The sequence below is a fragment of the Tetrao urogallus genome, assembly GCF_951394365.1.
Source record: "Tetrao urogallus genome assembly, chromosome: 3".
Lineage (NCBI taxonomy): Eukaryota > Metazoa > Chordata > Aves > Galliformes > Phasianidae > Tetrao > Tetrao urogallus.
The window spans coordinates 41,963,677-41,989,932 of NC_136815.1; the positions used below are offsets into that span (position 1 = coordinate 41,963,677).

General features: G+C 39.3%; 1 protein-coding gene across 1 annotated transcript in view; it reads left to right on the forward strand.

The window, feature by feature from the left end:
* Positions 1-26,256, forward strand: part of GAREM1 (GRB2 associated regulator of MAPK1 subtype 1) — a gene marked incomplete at both ends in the record, with an annotated part of 94,330 nt that overhangs the window by 50,841 nt on the left and 17,233 nt on the right. The window contains one exon of the mRNA XM_079533687.1: positions 25,255-25,385. Coding sequence (XP_079389813.1) covers positions 25,255-25,385 — 131 coding nt within the window. The remainder of the gene's footprint in view (positions 1-25,254; positions 25,386-26,256) is intronic.

Sequence of the window (26,256 nt, forward strand, 5' to 3'; positions counted from 1 at the left end):
CAGAGAAGATGAAGGCAGTTGTTTTTATACATAAAGAAGCTGTCTAAACTCAGGGATGTTTTAGAGTTGCAGTCTGAGTGTTTCCTTGCTGGGATTTTCCCAGACTATTTTTGTATTGCTACAGAGAAAGAAATCAATGCGTAAAACTGAGCCTTCTAGTTATTCAACTGAGTGATTATTGCAAGTGATTCTTTCCAATTATGGTCCAGTTATCTAAGATGTTCTACCTCGTTGTAACTTCAAAGAACAGGGTAAATAAAGAACATGCTTCTTTTTCTGTTGCACGTTTTCTTTCGGTGTTTTTTATTTTTGTTCTAGAGTTTCATAGTTTATCTATGAAAAAAAAAATTCACTTTTTTCATACCGTCTTCGTTGGTTATTGTTTTTTTTATGGTATATTTTCCTGAAAATACAGCAGAGAGATTGTCCATGCTGAACTGCTATGTTGGAAGGTAGTTGGCAGTAACCAAAATGAAAGCCTTTCCTTACACCCGCACAGAGAATTGGCATTCAAGCAAGTAGTATTTATGGTCTATATCTACCACTATGTTATGTCTGTATTTATTTAGAAAATGACCTTCTGATATGTCTGAAAATCAGCCATCCCAGTCACTGATGGTTACAGTTGGAAAATTGTTGACAGCTGAAAGCGAATCCACTTTAAAACCAGAGTGTGAAAAAAGGTTGAAAGGGAGGCTTCAAGCACATTGCTGGCAACAGACATCAAAGACCTTATTTTAAGCTGAAAATTTAAGTATGGAAAACAAGTTCTCTAATAGTTTACTTCTGTTTATAAATCTGAACATGAGTCATTAGTGTCACGATGTTGCCTCAAGGAAAGGGGAGGGGTGAAGTGTCTGAGAAAGCTTTTGGTTTGTAGGATGATATCATTCTGCTCTCTTTGCAGTTGGTAAGGCATCAGTCAGCTCAGTAGAATCTTCATTGTCCGCATGGAGCCTTAACGTCCAGATCAAAGCAGCAGAAATAATCACAGCATAGGTAATGCAACACTCGAAGGAAACATTGGTTTGCACCTTCTAGAAAAGGAGAAGTAGTTCAGAGGCATCAAGTGTGACAAATGAATTATCCCCTCAGTCTGCTGTGACAAAACAGGGGACTTAAATTCTAGCAAGGCATATGGAAACAAGTTATTCCAACTATTCCAGAAACTTTACCAAATATGAGGATGTGACGTACTGGCAAAAATTGCCTAGGCAGATGGTTTGGATGTTTTTTAGAAGAGGTCCAACATTTGCCAAAATTGGTGCAAAGACAGTAAGTTCTTTACTGGAAGTGAGAAAAGGGAGGGAAGAGAAGGGATTTAAAGAGAATCTCTGGGCATCTGGTTTCTATTGTTTAAGAACTGAAGCTGTATAAAATGAGTTTATATCTCTTCTTTTTCATCTTTGTGTTTTTAGTATTTTTATGAATGAATTAAATGTCTGGCAAACAGAACATAAGAAGTAAATGAAACCAGGCTACAAATTGATCTGCTGTAAAACGATATTTACTTCAAAGCAGACCAAAATAAAAACTGCATGTCCAGGAACGAAGAAATACAAGTTATGCTTATAGTGGAATGCTATTTTAAGAAACACTAGCTCTGAAAATGTCTGGATTACCCGCTGTGAGATTGTCTGATTTCTGTGGTAAGTGGTCCTAATGCAATCAATGGATGTATAAAACAGAAGCATGTACAAATCTTTTTCTCTTTGTGACTGATGCAACAGCAACCATACAATTTATGGTTGGTTTTCAGTAAAGCAGTTGGTGGTAAAGCAGAGTTTCTAGAATAAGCATAAAAATGATGGGCTCAAAAATAATGCGTTGCTCGCAAACTCCAGGGGTTTGGAAGGGAAGTTAGTTTTATTCATCTGTGGTCTCCAAGAGCTTTACCTTATCAAAATTGTGGAATTAAGCTATGTAATGTAAGAACTGAGCATGCCTGCTAGACCAGGTCATGATAGAGCCAGCAATGAAAGCAAACAAAAAGTTAGCAGTGCGTATGAGGAAAAAAAAAAAAGTGAATTTGTGGGTTGAACTTCCTTCCCTGGGAATATTTCAATCAAGATTGAAGTTGGAAATTTTTCTCCCTTTTGGAAAAAGCACAAATCCTTAGGCATTAACTCTGTAGTAGGCAATGCAACATAACTCAAAAGAAATAGTTCATTGCAGTCCTATGGCTTCTACTATCAAAGAGATTAGGCTTAGATGATTATGTTGGCTCCTTCTGGTTTCATGATTTATGTTGCAAAATATTGGGGAAGTTAAATGAGAGATTAGCAGCTCTCATGGGAGTGAAATAAGGGTTTTCCCATGACTGGCATTTTGTAATATCTCTTTGAAAGTGTCTGTTTTGGTCTTTCTGCGTGTTCTTTAAGGTAATTAATCTTATTATTGATTGTGATGTCAGAGGAACATCTTTTAGCTCTTTTGTTCTTGGAGCAAGGAGGGGGTAGCAAGTTACCATCAGGAATTTCTATCAACTCTTACTATTATTATTTTGTTTGGATAATTGTTTAATTAATTACTTTGCCTAACGCTACAGTTTCTGGAGCCAATTCAACTTTATTTCATTCTTATTAAAGAAAAGTGAGAAGATGCTATTTGAATGCATCCTGAAAGCTTTAATAATAATAGTAATAAAAAAGAACTAAGGAAGAAAAACTGGAACCAAGCAGTTGGTGGTATGGATATTTCTCATGTTACATATATTGTGACTTATTTTGGGAGTAGAGGAGGCTTGGCTTTTATTTCCAGTATTTGTTAACCCTTTACAGAGAAAACCATGAAACTATCAACACTTAGATATTGAGTGAAGTGGCAACAATATACTGCATAAAGGGAACTAGGTGGTGATGAAAGAGTGACTTCAAGATGATTTTGTTTATAAACTTTGATCCCGAAGTTCTCTGCAAATTTTAGTATGTCTGGAATTGGTGATCCCCTGAGTCCAGCAAGAGGTCGGTGAAATGGTTATGGGGCTTTAGTTGATGATGTATGAGGGAAGCTGGAGGAAATTCAGCCTGGAGAAGGAAAAGATGGGGAGTGGCCCTTCACCAACCAGATGGAGTAATAGGAAAGGCAGTTCAGGCTCTGGAAGACAAGTCAGAAAGGAAAGCATGCAGTATCTGATGGGGAAAACTCTACTTGGGTGTAAGGAAAAACTGCATCGCCGTGATGGGGGTTAAACCCTGAGACAGATTTTTCTAGAGACACAGTGGGTTCTCCATCCTTGGACACATTCAAACTTTGATGGAACAAGGTAGTGGAATCCACCTTTGAGGTTAGTCCTGCTTAGAACAAAAGTTCAGACATCATGACTTCCAGAGCTTCCTTCCAAATCCAATTGTACAGTTCTTTAAGGACTATGGAAAAATTTCTTCTTAGTGTTAGAATTCCTCTTCTGCTTATGATTAAAAGCTGATCCTGTACTACTGAAACCTTAGTTTTAAAATTGAAAGTTTTATTCCAATTCTTGTGAAAGTTATTTTGTAAGAAGCTATTAGGAATTAAACAGCAAGATGAAAAAAGAAATGAACCTTCTCTTATTGTCTACCATACACTGGTGAAGTTTTATTTTGTTTTCCTTTTCCTTGAAAAGGAAGCTGTATGAGATACTTCAAGGTGTCATGTTAAGGATAGAAGTCATTAGGTTTCTCATGTTTCTGTTTCCCTACCTTCTGAATTATAGAATGAGAGTCATAGAATCCTTGGAGATGGAATAGGCCTTTAAAGGTCAGCTAGTCCAATTCCTCTGCAGTGAACACGGACCTCCACTGCTAGATCAGGTTGCTCAGAGCCTGGTTCGGTTTGGCCTTGAATGTCTCCAGGGCCATGGCTTGTTGTCAAATTCGTTTTGTTCTCCATTTATGCTAGGAGCTGGGAATTTGTGTGGGAGTTTTTTCTCCCCCTCCCTCTTCTTCCTTGCATCCTTGCTTTCTAAAGTTTACAAATGCTGCCAGAAGATAATTTGGCATTTCCATGTGATTTTACTGTTCACTTATTCCTAACTGATGAGAATATGCTTTCAAAAATACTAAGAATGTTCTCATTTTGCAGTTTGTTGTGAGGTTTATTTTGTATGTAATTTGTGACTAATTGGCTATTGCACATAGTGAAATTATTTTAAATTAGACACTTCAATTTTTAGTCAGTTTTGATGAAGTAAAGGAATTTTTCTCTATTAGCTGTTGGTGTTTCCGGGGCATCCTATTGATGTTTGAGCCTAGTATGGGCAGGTCTTGAGTTCATAGCCTAAGTTCACTTACCAGATGGCCTTCCTTGGCTAACTTGCCTGTTCTCCTCCCCCTCTTTTCCCTTTTCTCTCAAAGGTCTCAGTGCTCATGGCTGTTAACTTGTGAAAACTGGATCCTGCTGGTTCAAGTCCTCAGGCGCCCAAGTTGGAAGTAATCGCACACATCTGAGTGGTTGTTCTGGTGTGCATAATTTCTTCCTTGTTCAACCTCTTGTTTTCTCCCATACAGGAAATTTTTGCCACCTGCCTGCTGGTTGCCTCTTAATTTAGTCAAGTATCCACTCAGTTTTTCAAGAGGTAAAAGGAAAAACTAAGCTCTGTAGTCTAAGACTTTGTACGAATTATCACAGATTTTTTGCAGATTTTTCATATCTCCCCACAAATATCCGTACCTTCAATCATTCCTGTGGTCTGATGCAGTAATTCTGAGTTTGAGCTACTCGTTTCCTTTGCGGTATGTTCTCTTCTATATTTCCCTTAAGCCAGGTCATAATTTAGTTCTTCGGGAGCCCTCCTGTGCAAGTTGGTGAACTGGGGCTTCAGGCAGAAGTGGAATGAGAAGACTTAGTGACTGTCTGGGAGAGATGCCAAATGGCTTCCTCTGAATCCTCACCTCTCTTTTAGCCCCATTTCTTGGGATATGATGGATGCACTACTGCTGCAGTGTAGACTTGCTTTTTTTCTAGCTAAAGGACCACTATCTCTAAGCTTCACAGTAAGGATTGTAGTTTGTGAATTTAATTCCTTGCTACATATAACAATATGATTGATCTTGATTTCTTTTTTTCCCCTTTTTTTACTTTCTGCAATTTTTGTTATAGTGCTGGTAATAACAGTTGCCAAAAAAATGTTAAAAATAATCTCTGTTAGTGCAGAATTTTCTGCAGAAGTCCTGACCCCTGTCCCATAGCTCAGCACAGGTGTTCTTGTGGGAGGGATCACTCATACATTCTCCTCGGAGGAGTTTGTGGAGTGCCAAGTCTGTACTCTGGCACATTTGGACTCTGCAGCCTGAAGCTCCCAAGTACCACTTCAAGAAGGCAAACTTCTTACATGGAATGTAAGAAGTGGCAAAAATGCAACATTGTGAATTTTTTTTAACTGATCAATAAGCTCCATTCTGTTTAATCGTCGGAAATCTCGTGCTGATGATGGTCATTGATTGATTGAAATTAAGAGGGGATTTTTTTCTGTTTGTTGTACAATAAAAGTGTTATTTTAGTGAGCCAAAAATCTTACAGCTTTATCATTTACCACCTATAGAAATACTCTGAACTATTTAATATTATCTGAACCATTTTATTAAAAATTCCCTGAAAACAAATTCAAATACCCAGAAAAGCCATGGAAACACTTTTTTTTTTTCTTTTTTTTTTTTCTTTTTCTTTTTTCTTTTTTCTTTTTTCTTTTTTCTTTTTTTTCTTTTTTCTTTTTTCTTTTTTCTTTTTTCTTTTTTCTTTTTTCTTTTTTCTTTTTTCTTTTTTCTTTTTTCTTTTTTCTTTTTTCTTTTTTCTTTTTTCTTTTTTCTTTTTTCTTTTTTCTTTTTTCTTTTTTCTTTTTTCTTTTTTCTTTTTTCTTTTTTCTTTTTTCTTTTTTCTTTTTTCTTTTTTCTTTTTTCTTTTTTCTTTTTTCTTTTTTCTTTTTTCTTTTTTCTTTTTTCTTTTTTTTTTCCTGAAAACAAATGTTCTGTTCTCAAACTATCTGAAACTGGAATAGGTTCAGGTCAGGCAGTGCATTTTCACTCTTGGAGACTCCTTGGCAATTGTATCTATGGACAGTTCCCTTTTCAGCCCACTCCTTTCACTTCTAACTCTGAGAATGAGAATTCCTTCATCATCTGGGAATTGTGCTTGCATTTCTCTTGGCCCTGATGAATACAAGTATGTTAAAACTTTTAGTGGAATACATTTAGTATGTGAATTGGATTCTTGGGTGTTGTGATATGAAAATACCGTCGTCCAACAAAAATGGTTTTTGGTGGGAATTTTTTTCTGGAATACCATAGGTGTTTTATATTTCTTTCTGTATTACCAAATTTGTAAGGGGGAATATAAATCTGGGTGAGTCATGGCAGATCAGCAAGCTTTCATTGGCTGTGATCTGAAATGTCTCTGAACCTTAAAACCTTGTGATGATATGAATGCGACTGGCCCTTAAGCTGCTGTGGGTGCTGATGAGCAGCCTACTTTGTGCCTTTATCGCCAACCTTCACCCAACATCCAACTGCAGGTATGCTCCCTGTGCTAGTAACTCTCTCTCTCCTGAAAAGCGAAGAAATATCCCAAGAGTGGAAAATACCACGTACAAAGTTGCACTGGCCCTTAGCAGGGATGCAGCATTATATCCTAGTGGGACTAAAACCAGTTATTTGCTTTATTCATTTCAAAATTGTCCTTCTATCGCCTGTATACAACTTGATAGTTCAAGTGGCAGCAGAGGCTTTAGAAGGCTGTATTGTGCTGAACAAAATGAGGGCTGTTCTCCAAAGCCTGTTCCCTGCTATACAGGGTCCATCTATACTGAGCAAAAAAGAATGAGTAACAACAGATTAGTTGTGCAGGGAACCACTAAATACGTTGTCTATATGGAAGATTTGGACCTTTTTTGAACATTGCATTCATCTATTTATGAAAAGATCTCCCTTCCCCCACCACTGTTTGTGACCCCACACCTTTTTTTTCTCTTCATGATGTTTTTTTGTTTGGTTGGTTTTCTTTACAAAGGTTTTATGTGCAGGAGGATATTTTTTTTTTTGATATTTTTTCTCATTAAAATTTATGCTTTGCATGGTTACCAGGTCAGCAAACTGGCTAAACAAAAGCAAGAAGGATTTAGCAGAGTCTGAGCCAGCCATTTATAAATAAATCTCTTGGGGTCTGTAATCACTAATAAATCTAGCAATCATTTTGATTTGAAGGGAGATTAAGGATTATGAATGTTGTATAAATCTATTTTTAGCTTTAGTGCCATTACACAAAAGCAAAGGATTCAGTGCTGCTGCTTGATCCTTTCCTACCTCTTGCCTAGGAAGATTCAGTTTGCAGCTCTGCATGCTTTGGCAGGGGGTGTTTGAGTGCTCTAATGCACATATTGGCAGCAGCCTTCTCTGATGTCTCAAGCTGCTGCTAGCATGCACGCTGGTACTGTTGGATGTGCAGACCATCCTGCTGGGATTCAGGTCTGTGGAATACATGTGGAATACACTCAAAGCCAAAAAGTTGGACTAAAAAACATCCTGTTCTTCTCCCTGTCACCCCCTCAACATTTTGCGGTGATTTTTGTTGTTTTTATTTGTTTATTTATGGAGAAATGACAGCATCAAACATACCTGGTATATAGATCTTAGACAAGTGCAAATGAATAAGTGTCTATAATTAAGGATAGGAAAAATGTAGTAGTATTTGTATGCTATCCATACCTAGTGCCTAAGAAAACCTTTCAGTGTTGTAGTGTGTAATGCAGTGGTATAGAAGTGAAGAAAACCACAAAATGAAGCTGTGGAAAGAGTTTGCCTGGTAAACTCTTAATTTGTACAAATTCTGAATGGATATTTCAAGCTTTCATGGCTGTTTGTCTTAGGTTTGTATAGCTGTGCTGTGATTCCCACTGAGGAGAGAGCCCACAGACTATTGAAAATCTTTTACTCATCCTTCTGATTTGCTCTTGCACCTGGTAAGATTACATGCTTTGCTCTCATTTGTCATCATTCTTCTAGGCATGAGGCTCTCAAATGACAAGGGAAATTGCAAGGGTGAGTTTATGTGGGAAGAATTGAATGATTGTATAAAAGGTAGTGGTCTTCATGGATGGATTTGCTTTTCCCTGCTATGTCTGCACTTGGCCTTTTCCAGAATTTCACATAACCTGTTCCTGAGAGTGAGAAACTCTGCAGTGACCCCATGTAACACAGAAGCTTTAAGAATTCACATCAGCATCCTTTAGTTCTTCCTTCTACTCTGTTCCCCTCTGTCTGTATTCCTGAGTTGCTGTTTTTTCCCCTGCAGTTGTGGCTGCAGTAGGTTTGCTTCCCAAACATTTTTTTTTCCTCAACATTTAAAGAATAAAATGTGGTAAATCAGTGTAATTCTTGTAAAACATTGCTGATGTGGAGGGAGTGGGGCAGTCAGTCACAGTGATGCACATTTCCCTAAAACTTCCTTAATTTAGTGGTACTTAAATATTTGAAGTAAAATTCTGAAGAGGTACCTAAATGTTACTGAAATTTAGCTGGGGTAAAATTGTTGAGGTTTGCCTACAAATGCCATCTGCATATCTGTCAGTGTAATGTTTGATCTTCGTACTACTCTTCCAGCCCTCTTTAAGCTATTTCAGTGGCTTCTGGCTTTTGCTCTTGATATACAAATAAATCTTTTACTCCGATCCTCCGTTTGATTCTTCTTATCAGTCCTGATGCCAAATGAAACAGAACTCCCATGCACATAACAGCATAACCATGTCTCTGCTCCCGCAGGGGTAAGTTGCAGCATAGCTCTCACCAGCCTTGACAAAATCTCTGGTGAGATTTTGTCAAGAAAGCCAGTAAGCCAAGACCGAGCTCCTTGAGACCTGTCTCCAAGGCATCAGCTCTGGCACCCAGGGCAAGGAGAAAACCAGGGCAGACAATGAATTGTGGCTTGCCCCTTCCACAGCTTTGTGTAAGGCTTTGAACCTTGCCCTAGGGGCAGGCAGCATGCCCATGCAAGGCAGGGGGTTCTAACAATACCCCCCCTTGTGCTGGCTGCCTTCTCCACAACTGCAAAATCAAGGCTTATCCTGTAAATTGCCTGGTGAGAAGGAACCCCCTTCTGGTATAAGAATGATTTCCTACTCTGCATGCTGAACGCTGAAATAAAGTAGTTTAATTTTTAGAAAATTATCGACCCTGAAAGAATTGAGCTATTATTTTAATTATTGTAATGAGCAAACACTACTTGGAAGTCATTAAAAGAACGTATGCATAGCTCCAGATCCTGCTGCCTGACTTGTATTGATGAAATATTTCTTTAACCAGAGGGATGCAGGTTAATTTTTCTCTGTTACATTAACAGAATTCAGTTTGAAGAGTTTTCTTGGTTTGGTTTTGGTTGGTTGGTTTTTGGTGTTGATGTTTTTTGGTTAATTTGTTTTTTTTTTTTTTTGTTTGTTTTTTTAATTGAAAGACTTCTCAAATCCGCAGTGAAAATGGAGAATGGTACCACACAATAAATGGTGACTGCAAGCATGTACATCTCTTGCCCTGCTGGATTTGAAGTTTGGACTTCCGTCTTGCTTCCCATCTTCATGGTTCCCTGGCCATAACATTGTGTAATCAGTTGCTCTCCTACAAGGATTGCTTGGAGCAGTTCTTTCTTTATGTATATATGATTTTGACTGGGGCAAAAAGATTGATTCTGTAGCTGGGAGAGACTGGATTTAAATCATCAGCTAAAATGAATCCAATGAAAGAGATGTGTAGTATGAATGCAAGTTGCTTACCAGTTTGTGAGTTTATCCAGACCTGGGTCTGTATCCGTGCATCTTTTCGGTGGGCGGAAAGCACTGAGAAGGCGTCTCAGAATAGTTCTGCTGCAGAAAAGAAGTAACTCCCACATTTCTGATCTACACAGGGGGCAGAAAAGTTTAATCAAATTGCTGAACACAGAACTAGTTTGTGCACTCAGCAAAATAGATTTCATAGGAAGTTTAAGATCCTTTGGAAAGGGACTGCTGAAAAAAAGAAAAACCTGACAAGAAAATTGCCAGCATAAAGTGAAAAGCAGATGAAGTGTGCAGGCTTGTGTTCTTCTTCAGAAAATTAATCTGTTGGTGAAATTTGTGTGTATAAAAAAAAAAAAAAAAAAAAAGGATTTTTTTTAATCAAATCCCTACTCATGTTGTTCTCCTTAGTGTAGCTGTTGTTCAGCTGATGGCAGCCAGAGTGCTGTGCTTTGCCCAGAACTTCCTGATGGGCAGCTCCTGAGGATGATGGGTGAGCTGATCCAGCAGAAATACCGTCTGTTCTATGTCTTTAAGTTGCATCTGTGCATTACTTCTACAAGTTTTTCTCAAGGAGACAGCCAAAACTGGTGAGCTCATACTATAGGTTTGGAGGAATTGCTCAATGAGCAATGAGATCCCAACTGTGGACCATAAAGAAGAAGCTGAAGAAGTACAATAATGGGGGTAAAAAGAAATGGATTATTATCACTCTAGTCCCTTCATCTGTATGGAAAGAGCTGTCATTCTAACAAGCTGCTACTATTCAGAGATTGAACTCTCAGGTAAAGATAGATCAGACAACCCAGTACTTGCTTAGTTTCCCTCATGTAATTTCCATCAACACTGCTTGAGTTCAGCTGTGGAGGAGGAATCGGATTTCAAAAGGGAGGTGAAGATTTCGTTTTCAAACAGAGTTTGGGTAAAGCGGAAACATGTTAGAAAGCTTGATATTGTGAGCTCTAATGCTTTAATTTTTCAGTAGAAAGTGTCATTACATTATTTGGATTTCCTGGATTAGCCCTCATGCTTTCTGCTATAATCTTGTGTGAAGACGTTAATTGTGCGGGCTTGTTATTTCTGTTATGTGTAAGCTGCTAATTACAGAGTTTTTCTGTTTTTGAAGGTAGTGTCTGGTTCAGTTTACTTTTGTTGGTCACTATGGAGCGATGTGCTATATGGTCACAGACAAAGTTATCCTCTATTATTATTACTCTCAGTATAATGCCTGTTAATTTTTATAAAGCTTTTTTAGTGCTAGAAGAAAAAAATCATTTCTGGTGGCATAGATTTCTTCCCTGTACGTTTTATACTTTACTAGCAAATGTTGGTCGTACTGATTTCCAGGTATGCTATTTCTAGAGAGTCACAGGTGGTATTTTCAACACATTGGTTTGCTTGCTTTTCATTTTCTTCAGAGTAATATAATTCTTTGTGAGGGAGGGGGTGAGCAATGGTATTGGTGCATCTCATGATGTCTGACACGGAAGAAATAATATAAAGGGCAATGCTAAACCTTCAGCTCTGCAAAAAGAGGAGAGTAGGTTTCGCATATCAGTTCTCTGATAGGCTTTAGACTTAGCTCTGGTAAGCCCTGAAAGTGAGACTCTTCAGGTCTGCCCACACAGCACAGTGAATGTTTAAGCTCACAGCATGCACTGACTTGTTGTGACAATAACAGGGAAGCAGCAGTGGCTCAGTGTGTGGCAGCAACCAAGGTTTGCCTGCCTGGAGTCTCTGGAAGGCAGACTGCAGTGCTGAGGATTAAACCCTGTGCTGCTTTATCTGCATGGCTGCTGTCAGACTTGTTGGTTGAAGGAGGCAGATGTCTGCGATAATGTATGTGACGCTTGTACGCCTTCAATCTGTTTGGATACACCAGTCATCTTCTCTTCTGTGGAAAGTAGCCACCTTCCTATCGTATTGCAGATGTTAGTCGCTTTGTGGTGTTGGGATATTGTAAGGCTCGTTTAATGTGAATCGGATGGAAAGCGTAGTGTGGTTTCCTGACTCCTGTCCAAGAAAAATCTTGGGTCAGCTGGCATACAGTTTTTTGAAAGTTGGCTCAGCTGCATCTTCTTGGAGCCGGCAGCTGAGCTGTGTGGTCAGCCATGAAGTGCCAAGCAGGAGTACAACACCTTGAGTATGATGAAGAATAACCCAAGTTGCTGAATAACCATTCAGGTATTCAGCAACTTGAATAATTCAGGATTGAGAGTCATTGGGAAAGCTTGTGTCAGAGAACAAACAATTGCAAGGAAGAAAGGTGAGGACTCTGAAATTAAAGATTTTGACATCCATCAGAGAGCCTCCTGCTGATAATGTGACATGGGGATTTGACTGTATCTGACTTAGCTGAGCTGATCACTGTCTTTCAGGGACTGAACTAAATGTGTTGTGTATCAGTTTAGTTAAATGACCAGTGAAACAGTATGTTGATAAGCCTATTAGCTATAGCTCCATATGTCCAGGCTGTGAAAGCTATGCCTATGATTACTTTGTGTGAACACAAGTATCATTGACCAAGTTTTCTACTGGGAGACTCTTTCATTGGCAGGGTCTGATCCCCTCAAGGCAACACAGTGTGGGAGACTGCTTCCAGTTCTGAGGCCCTCAGCACATGACATACACAGACCTGATAGATTGGGTCTAGACGATGGCTGCAAGTGCAATCTGGGAACTGGAGTATTTGTCCAATGAAGACAGGCTGAGAGAGTTGGAGCTGTTCAGCCTGAGGAAGAGAAGGCTTTGGGGGGTAGTTTATTGCAGCCTTTCAGTACTTAAAGGGGACTTTTAAGAAAGACAGACTTTTTACGAGGGCATGTAGCAATAGGACAAGGGGTGACAGGTTTGAGCTAAAAGAGGTAGGTTTAGATTAAGGAACAAGTTCTTCACTGTGGCAGTGATGAGGCACGAGAATACGTTGCCCAGAAAAGCTGGGGCTGCTCCATTCCTGAAAGCGTTCAAGGTGAGGTTGGACGGAGCTTTGGGCAGTCTAACCCAGTGAGAAGTGTCCCATCCCTGGGCGGTGGGTTGGACTAGATGACCATTAAAGATTCCTTCCCACCCAGACCATTCTGAGATTCCATGAAAGTGTGAGGAAAGTGCTGGCGTATTTCCAGCAAGTGACCCTTCTCCAAGTGTTCTGCAGCATGCTAGTATGCTTTCCTGTACCTGTGGAGAAGGCTCAGTATTTGGAGGGAGGCCGCTTATGCTGATGAGCTTTGCTCTTGCTGGGTATGCAGTAGTGTAGTTGAACAAGGAAGAAGAGGACATTTTTTATGAAGTTACTGATTCAAGAAGTGCAATTTGTGTCATCTGAAAGTTGTATCTTTTTTGCAGCTTTGCAGCTCTGCTCCCTGTGTTCAAAAAACTCGACTGAAATAGCTGTTTTCTTGATAGGTAACATTAGGCTGGTGAGGAAACTATTGCAGTACTTCATAGTAACATTACCAGAGACTGATCTTTTGACAGTTTTGTATTTTTAGTTGCTTCCAGCTTGATTTACCAGTCTTTCTGGTGTCTAAGCATAATCTGGTCTCTCTCTCTCACAACTTCTCTAATACACCAATTCTAAGTGTTTCAAATGCTGTCTTTTTTGTTGATGTCCCTCCCCATCCCATCCATGGTTTCTTCACCTCCTTAAATATTTATGCTCACTCAAACTGCCTAGTATTGATTTAGTTTCATTATTCTATGAATAACTTTTCTTTTTGATCCAGAGATGTTAGTATTATTTTAGGCTTAGAGGTAGCATTGATATGGCCTTGTTTTAGAGGAAAAGTTTTTCCATGGGAATGTCTTTCAGAGAATTTCTGTAGAGCATTTGCCGCTGATAATGTTAGCTTCTGTACTTAAAAATTAGTGTGTAATAACATGTCGAGTCTAGCATCTGTGAAAACATGCGTGCATTCAAAGATGAATAGGAGACCAGACACTTTGATAATTACCACTTCACCGCCCTTTCCATGAAAGGCTGCAAAATGGTACAAAAAATGGCTTTTAGCCGGAGATGCCCCAAGCCAGTTTTAGAGAAAAGATTTCACTATAATCACAACTAAGGTATTCACTATAATTTCAGGAAGCCTTAGCAATACACAGTATAACTTTTCATTATCACTTACATGGAGAAAACAAAATCACCTGAGTGGTCTTCTAGAAACACAAAAATTAAAGCACAAAATGTGTAGTCTGTATTGTTTACTTTCTGTCAGGCAGTTTTAGGCCAGGCAGACTCTATTAATGGGTTTCATTTACTCTCGGTAAGCTGACAGACTTAACGGGAAAAATTGGCTTGGTGTTCTGTTTCTTTTCACCATTTGGATTCAACTGTAACCATTTGAACTGCCAAAGAGGGCTTTAGATGATAACGAACTTATTTAAGGTACTTTGTTGAACCAGATCGTGAAACAATGTGTGTGACTGAATGCTAAGGAAGATGTTATCTTGCTTAGATCTGAATTTTAGATTTATTGTCTTTGTTGGTTTTTTAAGGAGAAATGAAAATTAAATGAGGCGATGATGCTGAAGCAGTATGCTCTTATCCACTAACTCTATTCACTCATCTTTCAGCTCATCTGATTATTTTTTTTTTGTGACACTTTCACATATGCTGTGAATGTATGCCAAATTGTTCATTCTTAAAAGCTGCTTTCATTCATTTTGTACTGTTATTGAGAGCTTTCTTGACTAAGTAGATAAATTGCACAACCTTGAATCAGCGTTGGGTTGTACTGGAAACCAGATAAATGATTCTGACAGACTTTATGGCTTTACACACAGTAATTGAAAAGATGACTTACTGCATGCAGAATACAAGTCACAAAACACCTTCTCAGCTGAGGTGATGATGTAAACATGACTGTTGGCTGTAAATAAATGCTAGAAATGTTTGCTGCAAATGACTTCGCGTACTTATTGGATATTCCAGTGTTATGGACAACAAAAGTTTGAGGACATAACTTATTACATGTGACTTTTCAGATTGTCTATCATTTAACTTAATTAACTTAAACAATTACAATTGTTTAAGTTTTTGATAATATAGTTTTAGCTGTAGCTTAAGTAGATTTAACACTTATTCAGCTAAGGTCTCTTGCCAAAGCTGGATCTACTGTGTAAATAAGGAGTTTCTTTGGAAATTGGCTTCATTTCAGTTTGAAATACGTTGTCTAATTTGTTCCAGAAGTAAAGTGAACTTTTTTTCCAGAATTTGCTCATAATTGCTGGTGGTCAGAGCTATAATAAATTGCATTCACACCCAATTTGAACATTTTATAAATACGTAGGCTAAGATACAGCCTGTGCCAGGCTTTCGGGGGGGAGAGAAGGGGGAATGAGGGAGAGGAAAAAATAAGAGCTTTTCCTAACAAAATACTTCTCAGTTGCTTAAAAAAACCAACAGCCTTTCCATTATATTGTTGATACGCAAGTATTGGGAGCTATTAGAGCAGCAGGACTTCTAATAATTTGCATGAAATATTTCAATAGATTTAAGTTGAGAGGCAGGGTGGGGAAATACAGCGCTAGGGACTGTGAACCATGTGTATTCAGTGAGTGAATGAGATACAAGCTATGGAACAATGAGACAGTCTATAATGCACAGACATTCTTTCAGGCTACCAAGCCCAGGCTCTGAAGTCTCTCTCCGCATTGATAAAAATGTCTAACTCTGAATGAAATATGCATTTCATTCTGCCTTGTGTAAAGCCCTGTGAGTTACCAAAAGCTGGAACTGCTGACTCAGTCATTGTTCCTGGTTTTTAAAACTCTTCCCATTCAGTTAATTATAAAACCTGTTCCTGAGCATGAAACAAAAGCACTTTATATACAGTATTGGACTGCATACATTTTAAAGATTTCTGCTCTGTGAATGCTTTTTTTCTTTAGCTTTGTTTATTGCACCAAACGTGCCTGCCAGCAGCAGTGCTGCATGCATGGCAGTCCTTGTCAGCTGGGCTGTTCTACCGCACACCGGCCTACACTCGTACCACGGCCTGCGTAACGGGGAGCGGGGTCAGAACCTGAAGGGCACAAAAGGCTACTCAAGCAGCATGACAGCAATGAATGCAGTTAAAGTCAGGCTGTAGAAATGGAGATTTTAGTGTGGGAGTAGTCAGATGAAAAGGTTCTGTCAGCAAAAGTGCAGAAAGAGGTGGTGGGTTTTTGAGTGCAGGCCTGTCTTTACGGTGGGGCAGGAGCACTCATAGCTTGAGTTTTGGTGAGCATTATGTGTTTATGAAATAAATAAAAGCTGCTGCTGAGTTAGACAAAGTTAATGATTAAGCTTAGCAGCCATTGCTGTTACTTTAGCAAAAGCTTTGGCTTAACAAGATGTAAAAGAATGTGCATGATGTCATTTAGAAAAGTCACTTCGGTTCTATCAAATGATTGTTCTGAAAGATGGCTTCCAAATCCAGCAACTTGTGTAAGATACAAATTCAGAAGTTGCTTGTTTAGAGTCTCTGAAATCCAAAAATGTGCTTCTCCATTTCTGCACACCTTCATTTTCTTCCCGTAGAGGCACTTCTCTCCAAATCAAAATGAAGTGATATGGTTCAGAGCAGGCCTGGCACTGAGACTGGAACCTGGTGGTTTCTAAATCGCAAAAGTTTGCTTTCTTCAATGCAGTAAACTTTTGGTCCACTAAAGTGATTACCTTCTTTCCACATTCAGTTATTCTTCTAGGAATGATGTCTCTTCCGTCTGTCTGTATAAGATTTCTCCACTGCCATTCGGTAGACAGAATTCTTCTTGAATGCCATTTGGTTTTTATTTAACCTCAAATAAACATCCTCATTTTCTTGTGGCCATTAGTAATAAGGATGTATATTGAACTACTGTTTGTAAGTACAATCTGTGTTTAATATAGTTTAACTCACTGTCAGTATACAATCCCTCTTTACCTTTTCGAACATAGTGAGACACCAGAAGTAGAAGATGACTAATCAAACTGAGCTCGGAATGTGGAATACTGCTGCTCATAAAAAACACTTCAGTTTTTCATTGATACTTCAGTTGCGCAAGAAACTTAACTCTGCTATACCAACCAAGAGTGAAAAGGAAGAAATGCTTCTTCCTATGTGGATTTCCCATGAGAAGGTGTCTTCTTGAGGGAGGGACTAGGCTGAATTTGGAACTTGGAGTCACATGTTATGAGCTACAACTGCACCATTGCTGGTGGCAACATCAGCCTGAATAGATGTTAATGAGTAAATCCATGATGAAGGCAGAATTTTTTGATGCAGCTGTGATACAAAATCTCCAGGCTGTCTAGTTAATCTGTAACAGGTATTCTAATATGGCCTGTTTGAACCTGCTTGTACCTAGTAGTATTAATTTCAGATGTTAACGAGGGGTTTATTCTGTTACTCTCATCATAACTTTCTTCTGTGCCTTAATTAAATGTTAATCTATTGTAGACAGCCCTGTTCTTGTAATGACTTGAAACTGATGTATACTGATGATCTGAGAGGAGATCACGTAGATAAGAGTAAGTTTACAGACCGACTAAGCCTGTACTACTTCTTAACTTTCAATGTATTTAATGCCTTTTGATAAAATAGGAAAATCTGCTTGGGTTAGAACAATTCCAAAAAAATAGAATTTACTATTTCAAAAAGCATACACTTATAAGTATTAATACTAGAAATCAACATTCAATTTCCTGGGCTAAATAAGATAAGGGGCTTGAATGCCATTCAAGGCAAAGTTTCATCCTGAACTTGGTTTCATATATCTAAACTGAATCACCACTCTTCAGGTCTGATTTTTAGCTCTAACTCAGCTTTGATGTATCAAGTATAAGTGAAAGTGATGTATTTGCTCAGAAAGACAAATGATTTTAAATACAATAAGAACTGTAGTCACATACTTTTTCACATTTGGTTCTATATATTTTTTTTAGCCTTTCATAGGGGGGACAGTTTCTGGAGGAGGCATTTGTTAGGCGGAGGACACATTGGCTTTACCTTCATTTCAAATCGTCAGTGGTGGCAAGCATTTCCAGCAGAGGGTTCTCATAAGGATGCTGGTTGCCACTGCAGTAATGAGAGTTGTTAGCTCTTAGTGGCTTAACATTTTGTTAACTGAGAGGTAAGTGGCACTCCACTGCAGCTTGAAAAGAATAGCAAGCGTGTAAGGAAAGCTTTTTATCTGACGTCTGCTTGTAAACAAAGTCATCTCAACATTATCATGCAAGTTCTGGATTGTTTTAGCTGGGCTCACTGTAACTTTACTCTTGCTCTTGCTGCCTTGTGCTGCAGTCTGAATTAGCTCTGCTGTTCACTAGGAGAGCGTGCCATCTTCATGTGTGTTAATGATCTTACTGTTCAACAGGAAGCCAGCAATGGCTTTTCTTGGTAGTAATTAGGAAAGTCAGACTGCAGTAGTCTGTAGTAGTCTGCTCTGCATGGCCTCTTAAGTATATGAACTTGAATGCTGACAGAAAACTGCATATGGAGCATTCATGGTGTCTGCTGGTAGCATGTGGGAAAGGAATGAAATGATGTTAATTATGAGTTAGATTGAATGTTAACCCAGTGACTAAGTTGACTCTGGTCAACTTCTTACTAGTCCAGACACTCCAACGTGACCCCATAAAATGAAACCTTTCATTGTGGTAATCTAGCATTTGTGATGATAATAACTTATGCAACAAAGGGTAGAGGTTAGACTTGTTTCCTGTCCGTCATTTTACATAATCAGTAACCTAAATTTCCCTCTCATACATAATCGGTTACTTAAATCTGCTTCAAACTATCATCAGTCACCATTTGAACTGATTTGTCTGCCTAATGCCGCCAGTAGAATCAGATACATTTTTACTCTGTTTAAGAGTCATAACAGTAAGATTTGGAAAATAGAATGCTAGACTGTATCATCTCCATTGCTTTAGCAGCTCGGGATTAGAGGTTTAGATGAGAAGCACAATCACTGTGTTGCTGCGTGGGGAAACTTGGTTGCATTCCCTCCCTTGATCTCTCCACCAGTATGCATATGAGCAGGTGATGCGTCAGCCTGCTGATGCTCTGCTCCAACATGTCTCACTGGGTTCTGATGCTTGACTCATTCTGCTGTGGTTGAACGGGTATTGTATAGCAGACATAACACAGAGAGAAATAAAGGCATTTAAGGCTTCAAAATCTAGATAATACTTCTGAGAAGTAAAGCTATTCATCTGAAGGGCTCCTTCCCCATGAAACATTGCACAATCTCTGACTGAATGTGCCATTGTGCCTTGCCCTCTGCTTCACAGGGCCATAAGTTTAGCTCCAGTACACTTGATGAATTCTAATTGTATTATGTTTACTTAGATATGTCCCTAGTTCATCTTTCATCTGTTGTTTTTTTTTTAATTCATTCCCAACATTTCCAAATGACTGGGGACAGATGGGGACACGGGAAGTACTCTTCTATCCCTTTCCCCTCAAGGAAGAAGTATAGACAGGCGGCTCTTAAAAAACAGAGACAGTATTTCAAAGCTATTTCATGGTGATTACAGTGTAAGATTCAATTGTAGCTTTTCTAGTTTGTGGGCAGTCTTTACCCTTTGGAAGCTGAGACTCTTGTATTTTCCTGCTGTATTCTCTGCCCTTTTATAACCTCCTGTAGCTTTTAGCAGGGTACAATACATAATAAAGTCTTACAAATAACTCAGAAAAACTTCCATCTTTGCACCCTACCTCTCTGCCTTTTTTATATAGCTCTCAGAAACTGTTGATGTGACAGATAAGGCTGAATCTGTACCAGGAAGGTTTTCCTTACTCTTTATTTGATGAGGGGATTAACTTTCCAAAGAATCATACCCATGTCATTTTGCTGGCCGGTTCCAGTCCAGGATGAAGCCAGTAACTTATTTGATGAGGAGTCCTTCTAGATGGAGCAAGGAACTGGCTTTCCTGTCCTTTCCTTTGTCTGTACAAGTTGACTTGAGGTCTGCTGTCTCTCTTAGTTGTTGAAAATAGTGTTCTTAAAAACAGTGTACCATTTGTATTTGCCATTTTCCTCTATAAGTCTTTCCTGCCTCAACTGTCTTCTCTATAGTGGAGACGCAGGAGCACTTCTGCTACTAAACACCTAAATTCCAGGGTAAACATCTAGCTTGTGGAGAGCTGGGAACAAGCTTTGGATTTCTGCAAGCTGGAAAATGACAGAAGCAAAGGAAGACATTAATTTTCTGCTCTCTGTTACTTCTGCATGTCTGCCAAACCATTTGTTATTGATTTAGTGATACATTCTCATGTTCAAAGTGTTCTTTGGTCTTTCTCCGTTCTTTCAGGTCTAGGCATCTTCAACCAGTGTCACACCAGCGCTCTTTGAAACACTAAAATGCCACATATGGGCTCTATGCAGTGACATTTTGGCGATGTCAATTCAAATTAAAAACTGATTGTTCTTGACTGGCTTTATTATCTGAAAATTAGGAAGGGAAGAACAACTCTTGCATATGACATAGTTGATGGAGTTGAAAAGTGAGGAAATAAACTGACATTCTCCCTAGCATCTAGCAAGCTACCTGTGTTTGCCCTCTTTACTGTTTCTTATTTACTCTTTAGGTTTCTGTTACTCAACTCTGCTCAGTTATATCAAGGATCACCCTTTTGGAGTGGAAGACAAAGTTGTTTCCTATCATCTTGATGCATAGAAAACCATAGACAGAAATAGTCTTTTTCGTAAGTTGTGGTGATCTGGAAGCAGTGAGTCTTTTCTCTTTGATTCTAGTCTGTTATTCTTTGAAATACTGAAGTGCAGTCAGCAGTCAACAAATAATAAGAAACATAAACCTCTGCAGTACTTTGGCTGCCCCGCTGTGCTGTCTGCGTATTCTGAAGAAGCACAAGACTTTGCCTTGTGAGACTTGCTAAGTAATCAAAGCTGCTGAAAGACAATACAACTCCTGCCTCCTTAGGGAAACGTCTAGCAGTGAACGCAATTGAGCAGATGTTTTGGTGATCTTCCATGTTTTCTACTGATGATATACAGCTACTTTTCTCTTGTTATTTACAGAATAGTCCGATTTTTTTTTTTTGTTTTGGAGATAAGTCAGAACATTTATAACAGCTGAGGTGTTTGGGTGTGAAGGGGAGATTGCAGCTAAGACCAGCAGACCTTACATTGCAGAAATACTTTAATGAGATGCATTGCAGTTCTGTACATCCATAAGCTTGCAAGAGCCTGAGCAGTGGAAGTGGCAGAAGCAGCCAGAAGGCTGGAACAGAAAGGTCTGGTTAATGACCTAGGGCAGATCCTGCTCATAAGTGTTTGGCTTCTTGCAAGAGGCAGAATGGACTGATGCAGAGGACTGATCTTCCTACTCATTTTTAATAAATACCTCCATAAACTGGGGGATAAGCCCTGGTTTAATTCTTTCCCTGCATTTTATCTTTCCAGATTCATTTCCTTTAGTAGTGAATTTACAGTCTTTGCTGTAAGTACTTTCACACGGAAATAAGGCTTCATAATCTGTGTAGATAATATATACTAGAATGAAATTGTTCCAATACTCTGTCTGCCAGAGGCCAGACTGAGAGATAAAGAGATATAAGGCTTGCAGTAGTCGTTCATTACTCCCTTGCATTTGGCTGCAAAGGAGTAACCACACTTGCTCAGTGGACCATGCAAATATAACGAATCTCTGATCTTTCTGACTGTGATTTACTAGAGGAATATTTCATTATTCTTTCTGTAGCAGCACAAGAAAGGGGGATAGTTCTATAAAGGCGTAGCTTTAGGTTTTCTTCATTTTTTTTTTGTCACATTTCTGATTAGCACAGTTAAATTGTACGGTAATGTATTGAAGCTTGCTGTCAGTTTTGTAAAGTCTCTTGATGGAATCTTGTCTATTGTGAATGATAATAAATTCCATTTCAGCTTGTAGTCAAGACTTATGTCCATTTGACTTGTGTTTCAGCTATGCTCTTTTTTTTATGGCAATTTGAGAGACTGGGGAGGAACATAATAAGTAATTGTCTGCTTCCTCTCTGTTAGTTACTTGACATCTGGCTTGTAAGTGTCTTGCAGGCCCCTCTTCTGCCCTTTTTCTCTCCTTCCAATAGAAAAGTCTGCCTTTCTCAATGAAGAAATAAATTCCAAAAAAGTCTATAGAAAATCCAGAGAATATTCCAAAGGAAAAGCATTTTAACATACAGTCCTGACAGCTTCCATGCACAGAATACTTGGTTTCGTAACAGGAGAAGATTAATGCTGCCCTTCTATTATGTGCTTTTGGATCTGTATGTACTCCTCTGTAGTCAGCCTCGTCATGAACTGCTGAACATTAGCAGTGAAGGCACAGACAGCTTTGTGTTTGTGCAGCTTAGCTGAAGGGAGGATGACACAGACAGCTACATAGATGGTTCTGAGCATCTCTTTGTACCGAAGCAATACTCCAGCTGATGCTTTTGGTTTTTTTTACAAGAACTTGTGCAAGCTTGCAGTAGCTAGCAGATCCTTCTGGTTGCCGACAGCCTAAAGCTTTTATTCTGTGGTGAGGAATTTTGGACTGTTTTGTAGACGTTTGAGTTGTAATGGATGACTGACTTTTTGTTGCCACCAGACCTACATATTTTAAATACATCACAGTCATAGTAAAATAATACTAGTACACTTCCAGACAGAGTAACTAAAGGACCTAGAATTAAAGACCTCACTCAAAGTGCTGGGTGAGTCTTGTTTAGATAATGTTATTGTTCAAGATGATGTTCTTCTCCGTTATTCATATGAATTCATACCCTGTCATTGTGCTTAACTCAATTCCCACTCTTGAGCAAAATTTCCCTATTTATTTCTGAACTAGCAAAATGTTATCTCCGCAGTATATCACCGTTTTGGGGGTTGGACTCGATGATCTCTGGAGGTCCCTTCCAACCCCTACGATTCTGTGATTCTGTGATTCTGTTTTCAACTATTATGTAGGTTCTGTGCAGTACTGTATTCAACTTCATTCTGTAGGTAAGGGTGTTAAACCCCACTAAGTTTAGCACATCTGTCTGAGGTTTCTAGAACTTGCAGTAATCTTGTTTGTTTATTCCTCTGGGGACTTAAAGTGTAAAATGCTATTATAAATTGTAATCACAGTTTGCCTCAAATAGTGACTGCAGCTGGGAATCTTACAGATCAAACCCCTAGATCCCAAATTGGGCAATCAAGTAGGGTTGCATCCAGGTGGCTGTTCCATTAGCTGAAGAGGGACAACTGTGCTCCCTGTAGAGCAACTCCAAAGCAAGCAGGAGTGAGCTACATCCAGTAGTTAACGCATGGGGAACACTGTGACAACTTCTGTCAAATGTAAAAACATCTAATCTCCAGTGACTATATGTGGAATACTGTCGAATACCATCACTGGTTCTGTGCTCCAGAGTGGTTGTTTCTCTGTGCTATCAGGCTATCACTCCCTGGTGCCGTGCATAATCTCTGCTGCTGTATGATGTCTTGGCACACATAGGTAAAGGTCTGCCTTCACTTGGTTCGTGCACTCCTGAAATTCCTTCATAGGAGATCTGTGTGTCTGGAGGGAGGAGGACCTGCAGATCTGGGAACAGCATCTTTCTCCAAGTTGGAAAGTGGCTGACAGGGAAGTCTCACAACCAGAACTACACTGTCTGTGTGTAGCGACTGGGGGATTAAAAAGCCTAGTTGTTTTTCCTTCATCTCTCGCTCTCTGTCCGTTATCAACAACACAACTTCCAGCTTCTCTAGCCAGAGCAAGTTTTATGGAGTTGCATGCTTCCTCCTTGATCGCTTTGCATCAAAATGGGCTGCACAGTGCTGATATGTTTCTACTACGTATGTAAGGTGTTCTTTTCAAATGCTCATCTGCTGTAGATTTCTTAGGGCTACCTGTAGTGGCTGGCAGGCATAGCTTTGTCACTCCAGAAATTTCTCCTCTTAATGTTGAAAGCACTATAAAGCCTGTGGAAGAAGAATGCCAACATTTTTTCAGGTTGAGTGTCTGTTTACGTTAAAACTTTAAGATACCTTGAGGAAACAAATTTATAGGGTAGAAATTTAGAGCTAGTAAGCTAAAATGTTTTCTCCGCTCTGGGCGTCCTTGAGCCTCAGGTTCTGAGGCAGAGCTTTGGTAGCTTTGGTCTGATGTGGTGAAACCACTCTTGCAGTCTATGACGGCAGTGTGATTCACTACAGGGACAACATCACCAGGTCAGACCAAAGGTTTGCCTATTCCTGCGACAGGAACAGTAGCATTGATCTTGAAATACTTGAGCTGACTTGGCTGGACTTCAAATGATGGTGTGTCCTGAAGCAGACACAGAGTTAGAAAAACACTGAGAACTGAATTTTGAAGTGCAGTAATTTATTAAACAGTCACAAAACAGCATGTGGGAGATGACAGCATCTTTAGCTATTCTGTACAGGTGAATCCTCTGAACTGTCTGATGGGGGTATGTAGGAGAAACTGTGTGTGGTGCACAAAAATGCTGAAGGAGTGGGAATATTTCTGTAGGTGGCTGACATGTATTAGATGAATTTTCATGAAGTTCAGTGCTGTGAGCAATAAGCCAGTGCCTGAATGGATTGCTAATTTTAAAATATGTTTTACAGAAGATGCACAAATCCCAGATTTTAATTGGATTTCTACTCGTTTTCTTGAGTTGCTCCTCACAAGGAGGCTTGCTATGCTGTTCTCTCACTGAGATCATCCTTTAGCCTGGTAGTAGTTAATGTTAGTAGTTAACATTGCTAAATTTTGGGAGATTGCTCTGCTGATTTGTCACACAAACAGCAACATATCTGACTGAGTTTTCATTATGCCTGCATTTATACAACAAACTTCTAAACTTGGTGTTTGTTACGCACAAGAGCAATTACTCCTTGGTGTTGGCCCTTGCTTCTCACAACACTGAAAACATGGGAGAAAGCAGCAAATGATTCTTCCTAATGCTTGTCTGAGGCTGACCACCTTCAAAAGGATTTTATATGTGTATGGTTTTGTTTCTTGCAGTGTTGAAGTTCTCAGAGGGCTTAGCTTGTAATTAAGCACTAGATGCTGTTCCACACTGTTCCGCTGTTAGGAAAGCCTGGGGGAAAAGGATTGTAGCCTCACATACTTGCATAGCCTTTTGATGACGCTGAAATATATACTTCAAAAAAAATACGTGTTTACTGTTTGGGGTTTTATAGTACTGGGTGTGTTTTCTGTCTGTAACACTTCTATTATTAGGGGCCAAACATGTTATCTGTGCAGATACTGTTACAGTAAATGAAGTACATAAACACAGAAGCCTCGGTAGTTATTTACTGTTTCTAGACAGCATGTGATAAAAGGATCTTTTAAAATTTGCAGCTCCTGCACATTCTTTTTGTTCTGCCCTAGTGAAACTGGGTGTCCTTCATGGCAGGTTCAGAAGGCTCTTTGCAGTCTTTCATTTTGTATTTTGGCTGCTAAATAACCGGAAAAATTGACCGAGGAAAACAGTGAAGAAGTTGAGCCAGCAGTTGCCACAGTGACAGTTGTCCAATGTAAATATCTTACAACTCTTCTGTTTATCATCTGTTTTCAGGGCAGTTTAAGCTGCTGGAACAAGACCGAGATATTAAGGAGCCAGTGCAGTATTTTAACAGTGTGGAGGAGGTGGCTAAAGCATTTCCTGAACGAGTTTACGTCATGGAGGAAATAACATTCAACGTTAAGGTAGTCCCTGAATAAATATTTATCTCTGTCTCAGTGATTAACTGTTACAACCTTTATATACATGGCAAGCGAGCAACAGCGCTGTGTGGGAAGTGTGATTTTTGAGACAAACGGGTCTTTAGTTCTGCCTTCTGTGGTGGTGCTCTTCAGGATCGTTTTTGCAGTGCTAAATCAACACGTCCTAGAAGAGCTGTCCTATCCTATGGCACTTCAGGGAGCAGTACTGATGATGCATCCCATAATTCGTCTAATTGGGATGTTGCTGCCAGACTTTAAACAAATGTTGTTTGTTGCCCCCTTTGTCCTCCCACTTCCAGCAGTTTGAATTTTATTTTCTGCTAAGCAGCAGCTGCTCAAATCCCTGTCCAGAAAGCCTTATTCTCAGAGAGTGTGCAGAGTGAAATGATGGTGTTGCTTTTCTCAGAATTACTACAGAAAGTGTCATTGTGAATAAAAGACAAAAATAGAAAATATGGCCTTGTTCTGTGTGTGCGTATTTGTGCACACACTTCTTGGGCTCATCTTTGGGACAACAATGCCAGAAGAGGGCTTTGCATCACCAAACTGCAGTTCTATGGTATGAAGCAATGGTAATAGAGCATGTTCATTTCCCTTGTCTTACCTGTATTTCCTTTCTTTCCATAGCAGGACACCTATGCATGATAGGTCAGTTCTGGTGAATGAGCACAACAGCATCCTGGAGATGGGATGCAATGGTGTATATTTGCATTGTGTACAGAAAAGACTGGCTGATGCTGCTAGTGCAAAACCAGTATAATACATTCCCAGGTGTAATAGTGTGGGTTTTTTTTATAACCCATGTATCTTTTAATGGCTTCTTCTCTTTCTTGCACTGCTTGAGTTGGGAGAC